General features: G+C 45.3%; 1 protein-coding gene across 2 annotated transcripts in view; it reads left to right on the forward strand.

The window, feature by feature from the left end:
• The first annotated feature begins 1,365 nt into the window (after positions 1-1,365).
• Positions 1,366-13,784, forward strand: part of STX1B (syntaxin 1B) — an 89,232-nt gene continuing 76,813 nt past the window's right edge. For both annotated transcript variants that reach the window (XM_070729693.1, XM_070729692.1), the window contains exon 1: positions 1,366-1,628. In XM_070729693.1, the coding sequence (XP_070585794.1) occupies positions 1,599-1,628 (30 nt within the window). In that variant the 5' untranslated portion in view covers positions 1,366-1,598. The remainder of the gene's footprint in view (positions 1,629-13,784) is intronic.

Here is a 13,784-nt window from a genome sequence, read left to right on the forward strand (position 1 = left end):
TTGCGGCTACAAAAACTGGGATGCAATATTCCAAGTGTGGCCTTACCAAGGCATTTTAGAGAAGTAGGGTTACATTTCTTGTTATTCTGTGCTGGTATTGATATTGGTATAAATAAATTTGTTATTGATAAAATTGAACGGGGCCAAAGACGGGCTACAAAAATGGTGGAAAGTCTTAAGCATAAAACTAATCAGGAAAGACTGAATGAACTCAATCTGTATAGTCTGGAGGACAGGAGGTAAAGTGGGGACATGATCAAAACCTTTAAATATGTGAAAGGCTTAAATAAGGTTCAGGACGGAAGTGTTTTTAATAGGAAAGTGAACACAAGAACAAGGGGGCACAATCTGAGGTTAGTTGGGGGAAAGATCAGAAGCAACGTGAGAATATATTATTTTACTGAAAGAGTAGTAGATGTTTGGAACAAATTTCCAGCAGCCTTGGTTGGTAAATCCACAGTAACTGAATTTAAACGTGCCTGGGATAAACATATATCCATCCTTAGATAAAATACAGGAAATAGTATAAGGGCAGACTAGATGGACCATGAGGTCTTTTTCTGCCATCAATCTTCTATGTTTCTATTGATAGCATGCTAGCAAGGCCTCCCCACCTTCCTGATTCCAGCGTCAGAATTCTCAGTGGGTGATGATCCATCCTGCAAAATTGTTCTTTCCCTGATAAGGTTTTTCTCCAGAATCATATGCATCAGAATCAGCCACTTTGTAGAAGAATAGGAAAAAACATTGCTCCTTTTTGTGTGTGTGTGGACTAGACAATTGCAGGTCTATTTTCAAAACTGTGTTAACGCCTTGAACTCAAGTACCATTATTTAAATTAAAACTTTTGGGTCACTTAAGATTGTCACTAGTTGCCCCCAAGTCACTGTACCTTTTGGAACTGGTTAAAGTGAGAGTAACCAATTCTTGCTGCTTCTCTCCCCCCCTTACTAATATTTATAGACATCGTTTAAATTACTTTCCCTATTGTGCTTCTCAAAGGGGTTTCTCCCTGCCAAATTGATTCTGCAACCTGGAAATTGACCGTCAATCTTGGCTGAAGCCGTTCAAGACATCTTCTCCAAAGCGAAGTAGAGGGAGGGTGGGGTGATTCTTGAAATCGTGAGAAAGCAAAGCAAAACGCAGCTTACGATGCCTCTCCCCCACCCCCCACTCACTTCTGTGGCAATAAGACTACAACTCCCATGGCCCCTTGAGTGGGAGGGAGCATGCTCAGCCTCTCCGCTCTGCTCCCCCTCCCTCCCTGCCTTTCTCTCTCTCTCTCTCTCCCCCTCTCCCTCCCTCCCTCCCTCTCTCTTTCCTGCATTCTCCCACCCTGCCTTGCTGCATCAGCACCAACCTTCCTTCATCCTTAGAGCGCCGTTCTTCTCCCAGCTTGGCTGAGCCGGGAAGCTCCGTTGATCCATCCACCGCGAGCGACCCTCCCCTCTTCCCTTCTCCCCCTCCGCCTCAAAAGAAGAGGGGTCCTTCTCCCCCAGCCGCCCGCGTCTGTCTGTCTGTCTGTCTGCCGGTGCCACCAGAGAGCGTGGGGGGAAAGAAGAAGAAGAGCATCCCGCTGAGCACCCCCAGGAATCGCAATGAAGGACCGCACTCAGGAGTTGAGAAGTGTAAGATGCAATTCCATTTTCCTCCCCTACCTCAAGCCCAGTGGGAGCGGGAGCGGGGGTGGGGGGCTTGTCTGGCTCTTCTCCCCCCTTCCCCTCGTGGGGAGGGGGTGCTAGTAACAGCTTCCAAGAGATCTCTCTCGTCCCCTTCCCCCAATGCCCCCCCCAAAGAATCCTCCTATTGAACCTTCTCTAAGAGTTGAGGATTTCCCCCGAGAAGAGACCGCTAGGATGAAGGGAAAGGAGAAACGGAATGCTACGGGGTGGGGGGTGGGTGGGGGGGTTACAAGAGAAGCAGAAGACAGATTCCCAGCGGAAGGGGTGGGGAGGGGAAAGACACGGGCCTGGGGAGGAAGGGGGGAGAATCATCTTCTAGGCAGCCGAGAACCTGTGGTCTAGAGGTGAAAGCTACTGCCTTACAGGCAGCCCCCCCCCCCAGGTTCGAATCTCCAGGTAAGGTATGGCTAGCTGATGAGAGCTAAAAAGCTTGGAATTAGATCTATACTAGTCTTCCCTTCCTTTTCATGATCAGCAAAAAAAAAAATGTTACACACATATCTATCTATCTTATATATATGTTCTACGGGGAAAAAAAATCTCTTCTGCAGATCTGATGTCTTTCTCGGAAGTCAGAGGGGCGAAGTAGCTCTTTTGGGAAACTGCCACTTTAAACCTATAAATGTCTTGCGGGGAGGAGGGGACGGTTGGAGGGGGAGGCAGTACAAGGGTATACAGCTAATTTTTTTTATAGGTCATGCCATCTCTCTCTCTCTCTCTCCCTCTCTCCCTCTCTCTCTCTCTCTCCTCTTCCCAAGAGGAGGGGTGTGGAAGAGAAGCAAGGCACCCTTAAAAACCACCCCTTCCCCAAGTCTGGGGGAGGAAAATAACTTTCTCTCTCTCTCTCCCCCCCTCCCCACTCCCCATCCTCCATCATCTTGCTGGGGAGAAGGCTGGAGACATCCTCTGCTCCTCCCCCATCCTCCTCCTTGCCTCCTGCTCCCCCCCCCCCACCCCAAGGGCTGAAGGTTGAATCCAATTGGCAGTGATAGGTGAGCTTCTTGAAAGAAAGTCTTTCGAAGCGGCTGGTCTCTGTCCTGATCTCTCCCGTGCCATTTCCCGAGACTAGCGTGGCGGTCGATACATCGGAAAGGACAGCCCTGCCGTCAGATTGTGAGACAAGCCTCGTCTACGCGAACGAACCCCCCCTCCCCTCCACACACACACACTTCTTCCTCTTGCTGGCTTAGCCCGCTTCCTCCCACCACCTGATCACCTATTTTCAGGTTGGCTGCCAGAGAATTGCAGCTTGCATTTAAGGCAGAAGAAGATAGCCAGCAAATGGTTGGCTTGATTCTCTCTCTCTCTCTCTCCTGCCTCCAGCAGTGAGGGAACGGATAGAGTGATTCCTCTAAAGACGTTGCAGTCTGGGTTTTAAAGTCACACAGCCTGAAGTTGGAAGAAGGAAAGGAAAGAGGGGAAGGAAAGGAAAGAAGGAGGAAAAGAAAGAAGGAGGAAAGGAAAGAAGAAGGAAAGGAAAGAAGGGGGAAAGGAAAGAAGGAAGGGAAAGAAGAAGGAAAGGGGGAAAGGACAGAAGGAGGAAAGGAATGGAGGAAAGGAAAGAAAAGGAAAGGAGGAAAGGAAAGAAGGAAGAAAGGAAAGAAGGGGGGAAAGAAAAAAGGAAAGGAAAGAAGGAGGAAAGGAAAGAAGGAAAGGAAAGAAGGGTGAAAGGAAAGAAGGAAAGGAAAGAAGGGGGAAAGGAAAGAAGGAAAGGAAAGAGAAGAAGAAAAGGAAAAAAGGAAAGGAAAGAAGGAGGAAAGGAAGGAAAGAAGGAAAGGAAAGAAGTGAAGAAGAAAGAAAGGAAAGGAAAGAAGGAAGGAAGGGAAAGGGGAAGAAAGGAAAGGAAACCTTATGGTCAGGGTGACTGAGAAGAATCCACTCTCTTCCTTTGATCTCCCAATGAGGTGGTCAGCAATCTGGGGTAAAAAAGCAAAGCAGAATTTCCCCACCCCTGAACGTCAAAAAACACCCTCTCCATCATCTGCTGCACCCCCAAATTGAGACCTTTTGAGTAGTGATATATTCCAATCTCTTTGAGCTCAGTTTAATTGTCTCTGGGTTTTTTCTTTTCCTTTTGTGCTTTGAAAGAATATATACTTTTTTTCTGGGGGAATGTGTGCGAAGAAGAGAGAATGAACGTTTTGCAGATCTGTTTGCAGGAAATTTAAGATCTCATGTTCTCCCCCCCCCATGCTTTCATTAGCACCTCTTTGCTTTTAAATATCTACCTATTCCCCCCCCCCCAAATCTACCTATCCCCTCTAAAAGATAATTAGCAAGACAAAGCCTCTGCCAAATAGTGTGAGCATTATTTTGTTTTGTGTTTGGGGAGTAAGGGCGATCCTTGCAGACTGGGGAGGTTGTCCCACTGAGTTAAGGTTTGAAAAAGGGAGGGAGGGAGAGAGGGAGAGGGAGAGGGAGAGAGGAAGGGAGAGGGAGAGAGAGAGAGACTGAATTGCAAAACAATTCATCTGCAACTCCTGTGGCATGAGGTTATTTTTTTCCCCTTTACCCACACTGGTGGGTGAAAATTATTATTATTATTATTTATTAGATTTGTATGCCGCCCCTCTCCGAAATCTTTCCTCCACTTTGTTCCCTTTTTTACTTTTCATTTCCCCCCACCACCACCTTCCCCGGGTCTAAATTTGTGCTAATCTCATGGGTGAAGCAGAGGGAGGCGCACACATCCCTATGTGCAGGCAGACAGACACCGAAAAGAGATGTTCAATAATCACCATGCCACATGCTCTTCTCTTCTGCAGAGGCACTCTTTCCCTCGCGCATTTCTTGTGTTCTTGTTTTAAACAATGGAGGCAAAAGGAATAGAAAAGAGAGGAAGAGAGGGAGGGAGGGAGGGAGGGAGGAAGGGAAGGGAGGGAAGGAAGGAAGGGAAGGAAGGGAAGGGAAGGGAGGGAGGAAGGAAGGAAGGAAGGAAGGAAGGAAGGATTGATTCAGGGCAGATGCTGCAACAATAAAAGGATCCTGGTGACTAATGGGTGTATGTGTGCGTGGAGAGTGGAGAACACACACATACACACATATATATATTATGTACGGCTCCTCCCTCTCCTTTATCCCGCTTCTTTATTCTATTTAGATTATAAATATATATATACAGTATATATATTGATGTGCTTGTAAAAGGCTCCATTTCTAGGAATCTCTTCCAGGGGGGGTGGATGCTGTTAATGTGGGGTGGCCCACTTCACATTCAGCTTTGGGTAGCTCGCAAAGGAAGAGAAAAGCTGCCCTCCCTAACCCCCCACCCCGCCACCATTCCCTGAAATATGTGTGTGTGTGTGTGTCTCCCTCTCTCTGCCTTTGCCAGCCAGCGAAGAATAGATCCCAGCGTTCCCGCCTAGCCTTCTGGCTGGGCGAGAGGAAATGGGAGGTTTGCTTTATCGTTGGTGCATTGTGCGTTGTGCAGTGGGGAGGTGATGATGGAGGAGATGGGTTTTGCTGCAGGAGCCAAAGGCTTGTGTGCATGAGTATGTGTGTGACTCTCTCTCTCTCTCTTTCTCTCTCTCTCTGTGTATCTGTCTCCCTTCTACTCCAACCCCCCACCACTACCACTCTCCAGCACTTGGTGTTAATAGTGTTGGCAGTCAAATGCGGTGGGAGAGAAAGTATGCCAAAATACACAGAGACAGGAGAGGTGGGGAGTGGGAGAGAGGTGGTTCACAGTGTGTGTATCGGCCCACAAGAGGACGCAGTCTCCCCAGATCGTGTGGCGGTGGGGCACGGGCATTGCAGGGGGCATGGGAGGTCCATACCCCACTCCCCACCCCCCTGCTCCAACCAGTCAGAGAGTTTGAGCTTGTAGAAGTCTGAATGTCTGAGACCCACCAGAAAGATCCTTCCTAGAGTTCCCCCCGCATCGCAACTCTGCTCTTCGGATCTTCACGACAGGATAATGTTCCAAACAGAAGAAATTAGCTGGGTCTCCAAAGTTCTCCTTTCCTTGAAACAACCCCCCCCCCCACACACACACACTTCCTGGCCTCTAAAATCTAACCTGACTTTGTTGTGGTGCCAGAAAGTAGCAAGACAAGGGCTCTTAAACGCCTCTGAAAGACACTCAGCTTTGGGCTCCAAGTGTGTCTCTTAGGAAAAGTAAACCCACAGTCATGGGGCAGCCACAGGTTTGTTTTCATAGGTGTACTTGCGGTGGATCAGACATGTCTCCTTGGCTCTGATCTCCCTTCCTACCTTCCAGCAACCCCAGAAGTGACTTCCTCTGCCACCGATTCCCTCAAACAGAACACCATGTGCAGGTCTCTGGGCCCAAACAGGGGTGAAATGCTAATGGTTCGGCCTGGTGTGGGCGTACTAATAGTGGCGGCCATCAGGGGCTCCAGAGAACAGGTAGTGACAGCAGCGTGAGGCTCCGCCCACCCACCCACCCAGATGCCGCCACTTTCTTTTTTCTTTTTAACCCTTAGCGCATGCACAAAGCGTGCGCTTCCGGAATTGGTAGGGAAGGTAAGTAGATTTCACCACTGGGCCCAGGCTGTTTCTTAAGGCCTAACAATGTTCCTAAGACCTTCTCCCCGAGGTTCACCATCTGCCCTGAATGAACACACCTGGGACAGCTGCATTTGGAACCTGAATTGCAAGCCGCATGGCTGTGGTGTGGTGGAGAATCAGGTGGCAGGTGGAGAAGAAGATGAGATATACTGTATATATATATATATTTGGTTAAGGGTCTTCAGGAAGGATTTGAAGGTGGTTGGGGTGTTGGTGTCACAAAGCCCAGAGAAGGCAATGTGGAGGGAGGAGGCCCACTGGATGGGTTTGGGCAATGGGGAAAACTGTGAAGGGCGTGAGAAGAAGACAGGTGGGCGAAGGTGGAGTTGAAGTCGAATAACGTATGTGTTTTTCTTCATAAATGGTTGTGGGGCTTTATTGTCATGTTCGATGCATACTGTTCTCCTCTCGTGGTTGAGAAAGCTCCTCCTTGCTCATAGCAACTGTCAAATATTAACATCTCAGGCTCAGTTAAACAACAACAAAAAAACCCCACCGCTGTTGTCCCAGCATCTGTAATAAACACAGATCTATGTCGATACTTTAGACCAAACTAACGAAAGAGGGTTGGGGGTTTCACCTTGCAAAAGCTCATGTGAGATTTCTCAGGAGGCCACAAAGTCGATGGGGCTGCCGGCAAGGCTGTGTTCCCAGCACCTTCCAAATCTCCTTTGACAGGAACGCTCAGGGCAAGATCTCAGAGGTTAAAGGAAGTTATTTTCTTGGACACAAAAGAGAAGAAGCCGCCGGAGGCCTTAAGGAACAGACTTAACATTGAGAACTGAGCTCAGGAGCAAACAGATAGCCAGCACTGATTTAGATAGGAGAAATATGACCTCCAGATGGCCATCTCCAGCCATTAACATGGTGGTAGACTTTTTTTTTTAAAGAAACCCTGGTGATATTTATTTCATTTTATTTATTTTAATTTTATTTATTTGTTTGTTTGTTTTGTCAAGTACAGTACCTATTGGAGGTATGTAAAGATATAACAATATTTATTATACATGATAATAGTAACAAGGAAAAATAGGAGGAAACATTAGATATAATAATATTCATATGAATGGTACTAGTAGGGGAAAAAAAAAGAAACATTAGGGGAGGGGACGGAAGGCATGCTGGTGCACTCATGCACGACTAAGTGCATAAGTTTGGATGCACGGCATCTGACTTACTTGGACACCAACTGCAGCTGCTAATGAGCAATCCAGGTCCATCCTCTCTTCTGTTTTATACAAGGTTAGGTTCTTCCCGGTTTGGACCGGTTTGCTCGAAGTGGTAGCAACCCACTGATGACATAATGATGACATCATCAACCTGGTTCGGTTGGTTCCAGTCCGTGGGCACTGCCATCTTTTTTTTCTATTTTTAAAAAAAATAATTTTACTTTCATTCTTAAATTTTTAAATTTTTTCCCCTTCTGAGCATGCGCAGAAGCCGAGTTCTGGCACTGTGTGTGCGGTCGCCATCTTTTTTTTGCTTTGTTTATTTTAATTTTGGGGGGGGGGTTGTTACTGCGCATGCACAGGTGCCCACACAGCATGGGAGAGAGCGAACCAACAGCGAGGTAAGTTGGAACCCACCCCTGGTTTCATAGCATACTTAATGGTTCCAAACGTTTAGAATAGGTAGCTTGAAAAAGCCATAAGAATGACGGAGAAAGCAAGGGGAGTGCGGAATAAAAGATAGTGGCACCCAAAAGAAGAAATACAGTGGTCCCTCGATTTTCGCGGGTTCAAACTTCGCGAAACGACTATACCACGGTTTTTCAAAAGTATTAATTAAAAAATACTTTGTGGTTTTTCCCCCCTATACCACAGTTTTTCCCACCCAATGACGTCATACGTCATTGCCAAATTTTCGTCCGCCTTTAATAAATATTTTTTTTAATAAAGTTTAATAAATAAACATGGTGAGTAATAATCTAAATGGTTGCTAAGGGAATGAGAAATTGCAGTTTAGGGGTTTAAAGTGTTAAGGAAAGGCTTGTGATACTGTTCATAGCCAAAAATAGTGTATTTACTTCCGCATCTCTACTTCACGGAAATTTGACTTTCGCGGGCAGTCTCGGAACGCATCCCCCACAAAAATCGAGGGAACACTGTAGTTAAAATTGCAGCCATCTTTCTAATTGACCACGAGTTTTAGATCAATCAGAAGAGAACAGGAAGGGACTTTCGCGGTCTTGCATTCCAATATCCGAATCAAGCAGGAGAATCTATAACCTTTCAGACAAGTGCCTGTTCGGTCTCTTCTTTAAAAACTTCCAGTGTTAAAGCTCCTACAGTTTCTGAAGGCAAAGCTGTTCTACTGGTTAATTGTCCTTTGTGTTAGGAAATTTCTCCTTTAATTCCAGGTTGCTTCTATCCTTGATTAGTTTCCATCCATTGTCTCTTGTCTTGCCTCTTGGTGCTTTGGAAAATAAATTGTGGGTAAAACAAGTGTTTAATTTTTAAATGTAACGAATAAATTGCGGATGGACCATGGGTGTCTCGGAAGCAGCGATCGTTACTATATCAAATATGGTAACACACCATTAAGATGGGGAGATAGGAAGACAAACTCTTTGTCTCCCTCATTCTCGCGGTTCATCCATCACTCCGAGCATGAGACAGACATTTTAATGAAACGTCTGTAACTTAGATCCGAAATGCAATAATTCAAAACAAGCCCATCATCAGTCATTCCTCGAGAGTAGAGGCGCTGGGGAATTTTTATTTGCACTGCATTTTTCAGGAGCAAGAAGCTTAATTGCAGGTACTGAACATGTAGCTAGTTTGGGATCAGTCAAGTGGCATAGTTCTCTGGAGGTCCAGTTTCTTTTTTCATAAAATAATACAGGAATGCATATAGGAGGTAAACATGTTCACACTGTGTGCCATGTTTAGAGTGGTTTAAAAGTACACACCCGAGGTGGGGTGGAGTGGACAATAGAGTTGGGTGCAAATTTACCTAACACCAGTTCCTATTATTGCATCCTTTCAGAGTTTGCCTTGTTAACCCTCAATAAATGCATTAGGATTACAGTGATCCCTCGATTATCGCGAGGGTTCCGTTCCAAGACCCCTTACGATAATCGATTTTTCGCAATATAGTGGTGCAGAAGTAAAAACACCATCTGTGCATGCGTGCCCTTTTTTTCCACGGTCGCGCATGCGCAGATGGTGTTTTTACTTCCGCACCTGGGAAGACCCAGGGAAGGTTCCTTCCGCCGCCCAGCAGCTGATCTGCTCAGCAGCGCCGCAGCAGCGAGGAGCCGAAGATCAGGGTTTCCCCTTTGCGTGGGCGGCGGGGAAGACCCAGGGAAGGTTCCTTCGGCCGCCCAGCAGCTGATCTGCTCGGCAGCGCCGCAGCAGCGAGGAGCCGAAGATCGGGGTTTCCCCGCCGCCCACGCAAAGGGGAAACCCGGATCTTCGGCTCCTCGCTGCTGCGGCGCTGCCGAGCAGATCAGCTGCTGGGCGGCCGAAGGAACCTTCCCTGGGTCTTCCCCGCCGCCCACGCGCCGCTCGAGAGCAAGAGGGGGAGAGATAGAGAAAGAGAGAGAAGGAAAGAAAGAGATGAGAGAGGGAGGAAGAGAGTGTGAAAGAGGAAGAAGCAAGATAGAGAAAGAGAGAGAGAAAGAAAGATGAGAAAGGAAGAGAGTGATGTCATCGGGTGGGAAAATATTTTTAATTAATATTTTTTGAAAAATCGCGATATAGCGTTTCGCGAAGATCAAGATCGCGAAAATCGAGGGATCACTGTATACCGAAAAAACCCCAACCCTGCATCTTTAAGAGAGATTGAAACCCAATTAGCAAAACAGGTTTTTCTAAGGGAACAATGATATGCTTGCTCCGATTCTGAGTTCCTTTGAAGAGGGAGGAAATAACGAAGAGCCAGTTGCTTTAAAGGGTAATTCAGGATGTCCTAGGGATATGCCTAGTGGAATGATTTCTCTTAATGATGGCCACGGGATGGGCTGTATGAAGACAGGAGATGAAGGGCTACCTGTTGAGGCTATGTATATTCCTCACTGGGTAGGGAAAGCAAATCAAAATGTCTGATCAAAGGTTCCTGCATCAAGAATCTTGTTATTGGTATAAAGAGGGAGATTGTACAAAAAGGAAAAAGAAAAAAGAAAGAAAGAGAAAAAAGAGAAAGAAAGAAGAATGAAAGAAAGAAAGAAAAAGAAAGGAAAAAAGGAAAAAGAAAGAAGGAAAAAGAAAAAAGAAAGGGAAGAAGGAAAGAGAGAGAAAGAAAGAAAGAAGAAAGAACTTAATAAAGAAAAGAGAAAGGAAAAAAGAAAAAGAAATGAAAATAAAGAAGAAAAAGAAAATAGAAGAGAAAAAAGGAAAGAAAAAGAAAGAAAGAAAGAAAGAAAGAAAGAAAGAAAGAAAGAAAGAAAAACATATGGATGAGTTACAAAGTTTTCTGTCTCTTTATTGTGGGATACTTTCCTAATTCTTAAGGGATGAAGAGTCTCAAGATGAAAGATGAAAAGAGGAAAAGCAGAGAAGTGTTGTCTCCTTTAGCATATCTGCCCGGTTTGTAGGCCTCAGAAGCCTCCTCCTCAATTAAATCTTGTTCAATTCTCTTTAATCCATCAGAACTGTGCAACGCATTTCACAAAATGCATTACCACCTCAGGCGAATGTCTACTTCCTAGATCCCCCATCAAAATACAATTAATTAGCAATTTTAGAAATACACCTAGCCTGAAATCCTAAGTACTCATGTTTATAAAATGAATACGGGTAGCCCTCGTCTTACGACCATGACGGGCCCCAAAATTTACGTGGTTAAGTGGGACATTTGTTGAAGTGAGTTTTGCCCCATTTTACAATATTTCTTGCCACAGTTGTTAAGTGAACTCCTGCAAATTAGCAACATGGTCGTTCAGTGAATCTGGCTTCCCGGTTGATATTGCTCGTGAGACGGTCACAAAAGGGGATCATGTGTCCTTGGGACACTGCAATAGTCGTAAGCATGAGCCAGTTGCTACATGTTTGAATTTTGATGACATTTGATTGTGGGGATGCTACAAAGGTCGTAAGTGTGAAAACGGTCATAAGTTATTTTTTCCCCAGTGCCATTGTAACGTAACTTTGAACAGTCACTAAATGAATTGTAAATTGCGGATTACGTACAAATGGAATTTTTACTCACCATAGGTGACTTCCAGCCCAGTGGCTTTCCTGAGATTAAGTCAACAAATTCTAGGCAGGTGGCACATGGAACCACATTGGAGTGCATGTGAGGCATTGCCCTATGTCAGCTCCAGCATGCATGCTAGACAGCTTATTTTCGGCTTTGGGGAAGGCCGTTTTGCCATCTGGAGGCTTCATGGAAGCTTCCTTGAAGCCTCAGAGTGCAAAAAACAGCCCAATGGGCAAACCGGAAGCCCACTTTCCAAACTTCTGGTTTGCCTGTTGGGCTGTTTATCGCACTCTGAGGCTTCAGGAAGCTTCCCTGAAGGCTCCAGAGTGTAAAAGATATCCTAATGTGGAAACCGGAAGTCTATTTTCCGAACTTCTGGTTTGCCCTTTGGGATGTTTTTCACACTCTGGGGCTTCAGGAAGCTTCCCTGAAGGCTCTAGAGTGGAAAACCAGCACAACAGGCAAACTGGAAGTCTGTTTTTCTGAACTTCCGGTTTGCCCGTTTTTTCAACATCCCCATCTTCAGTGAGGCATGTGCACATGCGTGCGTGCAGGGGGGGGTTGTGTGCATGGGCAGGGGCAGCACAAGGGGGTGCACATTCATTGGGGGGAGGGAATGGGTGTGGCCACTGGCGTGTGTGCCAGCACATGCACACACATCTTTTTGGTGTGCAAACCAAAAAAGGTTCACCATCACTGTGCTAGGCTGTTGGTTGTGACATTATAGATTATAATTCAACATTAGGTGAATCAAGCTATGTGAGCTTTGTGCTCTCCTATCTTCCTTTCTTTTCCTTGTTTCTTTTGGCACAATCATGGGTAGAAGCCTGGAAATATTTGTATTCATCACCACCTGAAATGTGATTAATGTAATTATCGTTAGTGGGCAAAAACTTTATGAGAAGTTATCCTGTTCTGAAAAGCCATTTTAAGGTCTGTTTTACATAACACAGTTTTTAGTTAAAATGGAGTGAAGTTTCTAATCTTAGTGGCTCTCTCTTGGAAAATGGAAGAATTTGACTTTGGTCTATGTGGGTTTGGTTTTGGGTTTTTTTGACCAACAGGATAACTAATGGTAGAATACTAGATAAAAACCAAGATGATGGAACGATAGTGGTGATAAATGAAAAATAAGAATTGGAGGGAGGCAGCGTACACTGCTCAAAAAAATAAAATAAAGGAAACACTTAAACAACAGAATATAACTCCAAGTAAATCAAACTTCTGTGAAATCAAGCTGTCCACTTAGGAAGCAACACTGATTGACAATCAATTTCACATGCTGTTGTGCACATTCAACTTTGTGGAGAACAAAGTATTCAATGAGAATATTTCATTCATTCAGATCTAGGATGTGTTATTTGAGTGTTCCCTTTATTTGTTTGAGCAGTATAGTTAGCAAAAATAAAAGAAAAAAAACTAAAATTAGAAAGATTAAAAACAGGAAGAGTTTGTCCTTTGGGGAAAATCAATGGAGGCAGTCCTCGACTTATGCCCATGATTGAGTCCAATGTTTCTGCTGTTAAGTGAGACATTTGTTAAGTGAATTTTGCCCTGCTCAATCGTTAAGTGAATCCCTGCAGTTAGTAACACAGTTGTTAAGTGAATCTGGCTTCCATGCTAACTCTGCTTGTCAAAAGGGGATCACATGATCTTGGCACTAAAAACCAAGTGTTGTAAATCAAGGATTACCTGCACTAAAAGAACCCGAACTGTGGATATCATTTCTAACAGGATTCACATCTGATTTTAACATTTTTGCCTGGCTTTTGTTACCACCAAATGTTTATTTAAACCAGAATTGGTGCAAGGTGGGGCCGGCCAGAAACACACTAGTGTGTTTGTGGGAATTTTTCAGCGCTGTTCTGAAGTGGCCAGTTATCTTAGTTGTGTAAAACAAACAAACACTTGATTGCTTTTGGTCCAGACAGTGCCCGATTCAAGACTCGCCCTTTCAGAATTTGGCTAGTTTAAAAGGGAAAGAGTCATTTACTTCCGATTCTGCGAAACCACTGCTGTTTGTGGTTGGGGGAGAGAGAGAGAGAAAAAAACAGCTGGGGTGGGGAGAGATCCAGTGGTGTAACTCCTACCCTGTTAAAAGCAGCTTCTCGGGAACGCTTTTCATGAATCCCCAGCCTTTATAGGTCACCTGTTGCCCAGGATAAAAGTTAGCCTGCCTCTGCAGACCTGAGAATGCTAATCGTCAAAAGTGTTTGATCCGATTTTGAGTCACTGGCTTTCAGCAAGATTGCTGCATCATGTGCCTTTCGTGCAATAGTGCACAAATGTTTGATCATGCTTGGCTCAAAAATCTGGGAAGAGTTACCAGGGTGATTGGAGAGCAGGGGGATGTGGCCTGCAGCTTGCCATCTGGCCATCCCTGCTTGAGGAATGGCAGAGCCCTTCATGAGAAGCATTGTCACCAGGCCT

Source organism: Erythrolamprus reginae, chromosome Z (genome assembly GCF_031021105.1).
Source record: "Erythrolamprus reginae isolate rEryReg1 chromosome Z, rEryReg1.hap1, whole genome shotgun sequence".
Taxonomy (NCBI): domain Eukaryota; kingdom Metazoa; phylum Chordata; class Lepidosauria; order Squamata; family Dipsadidae; genus Erythrolamprus; species Erythrolamprus reginae.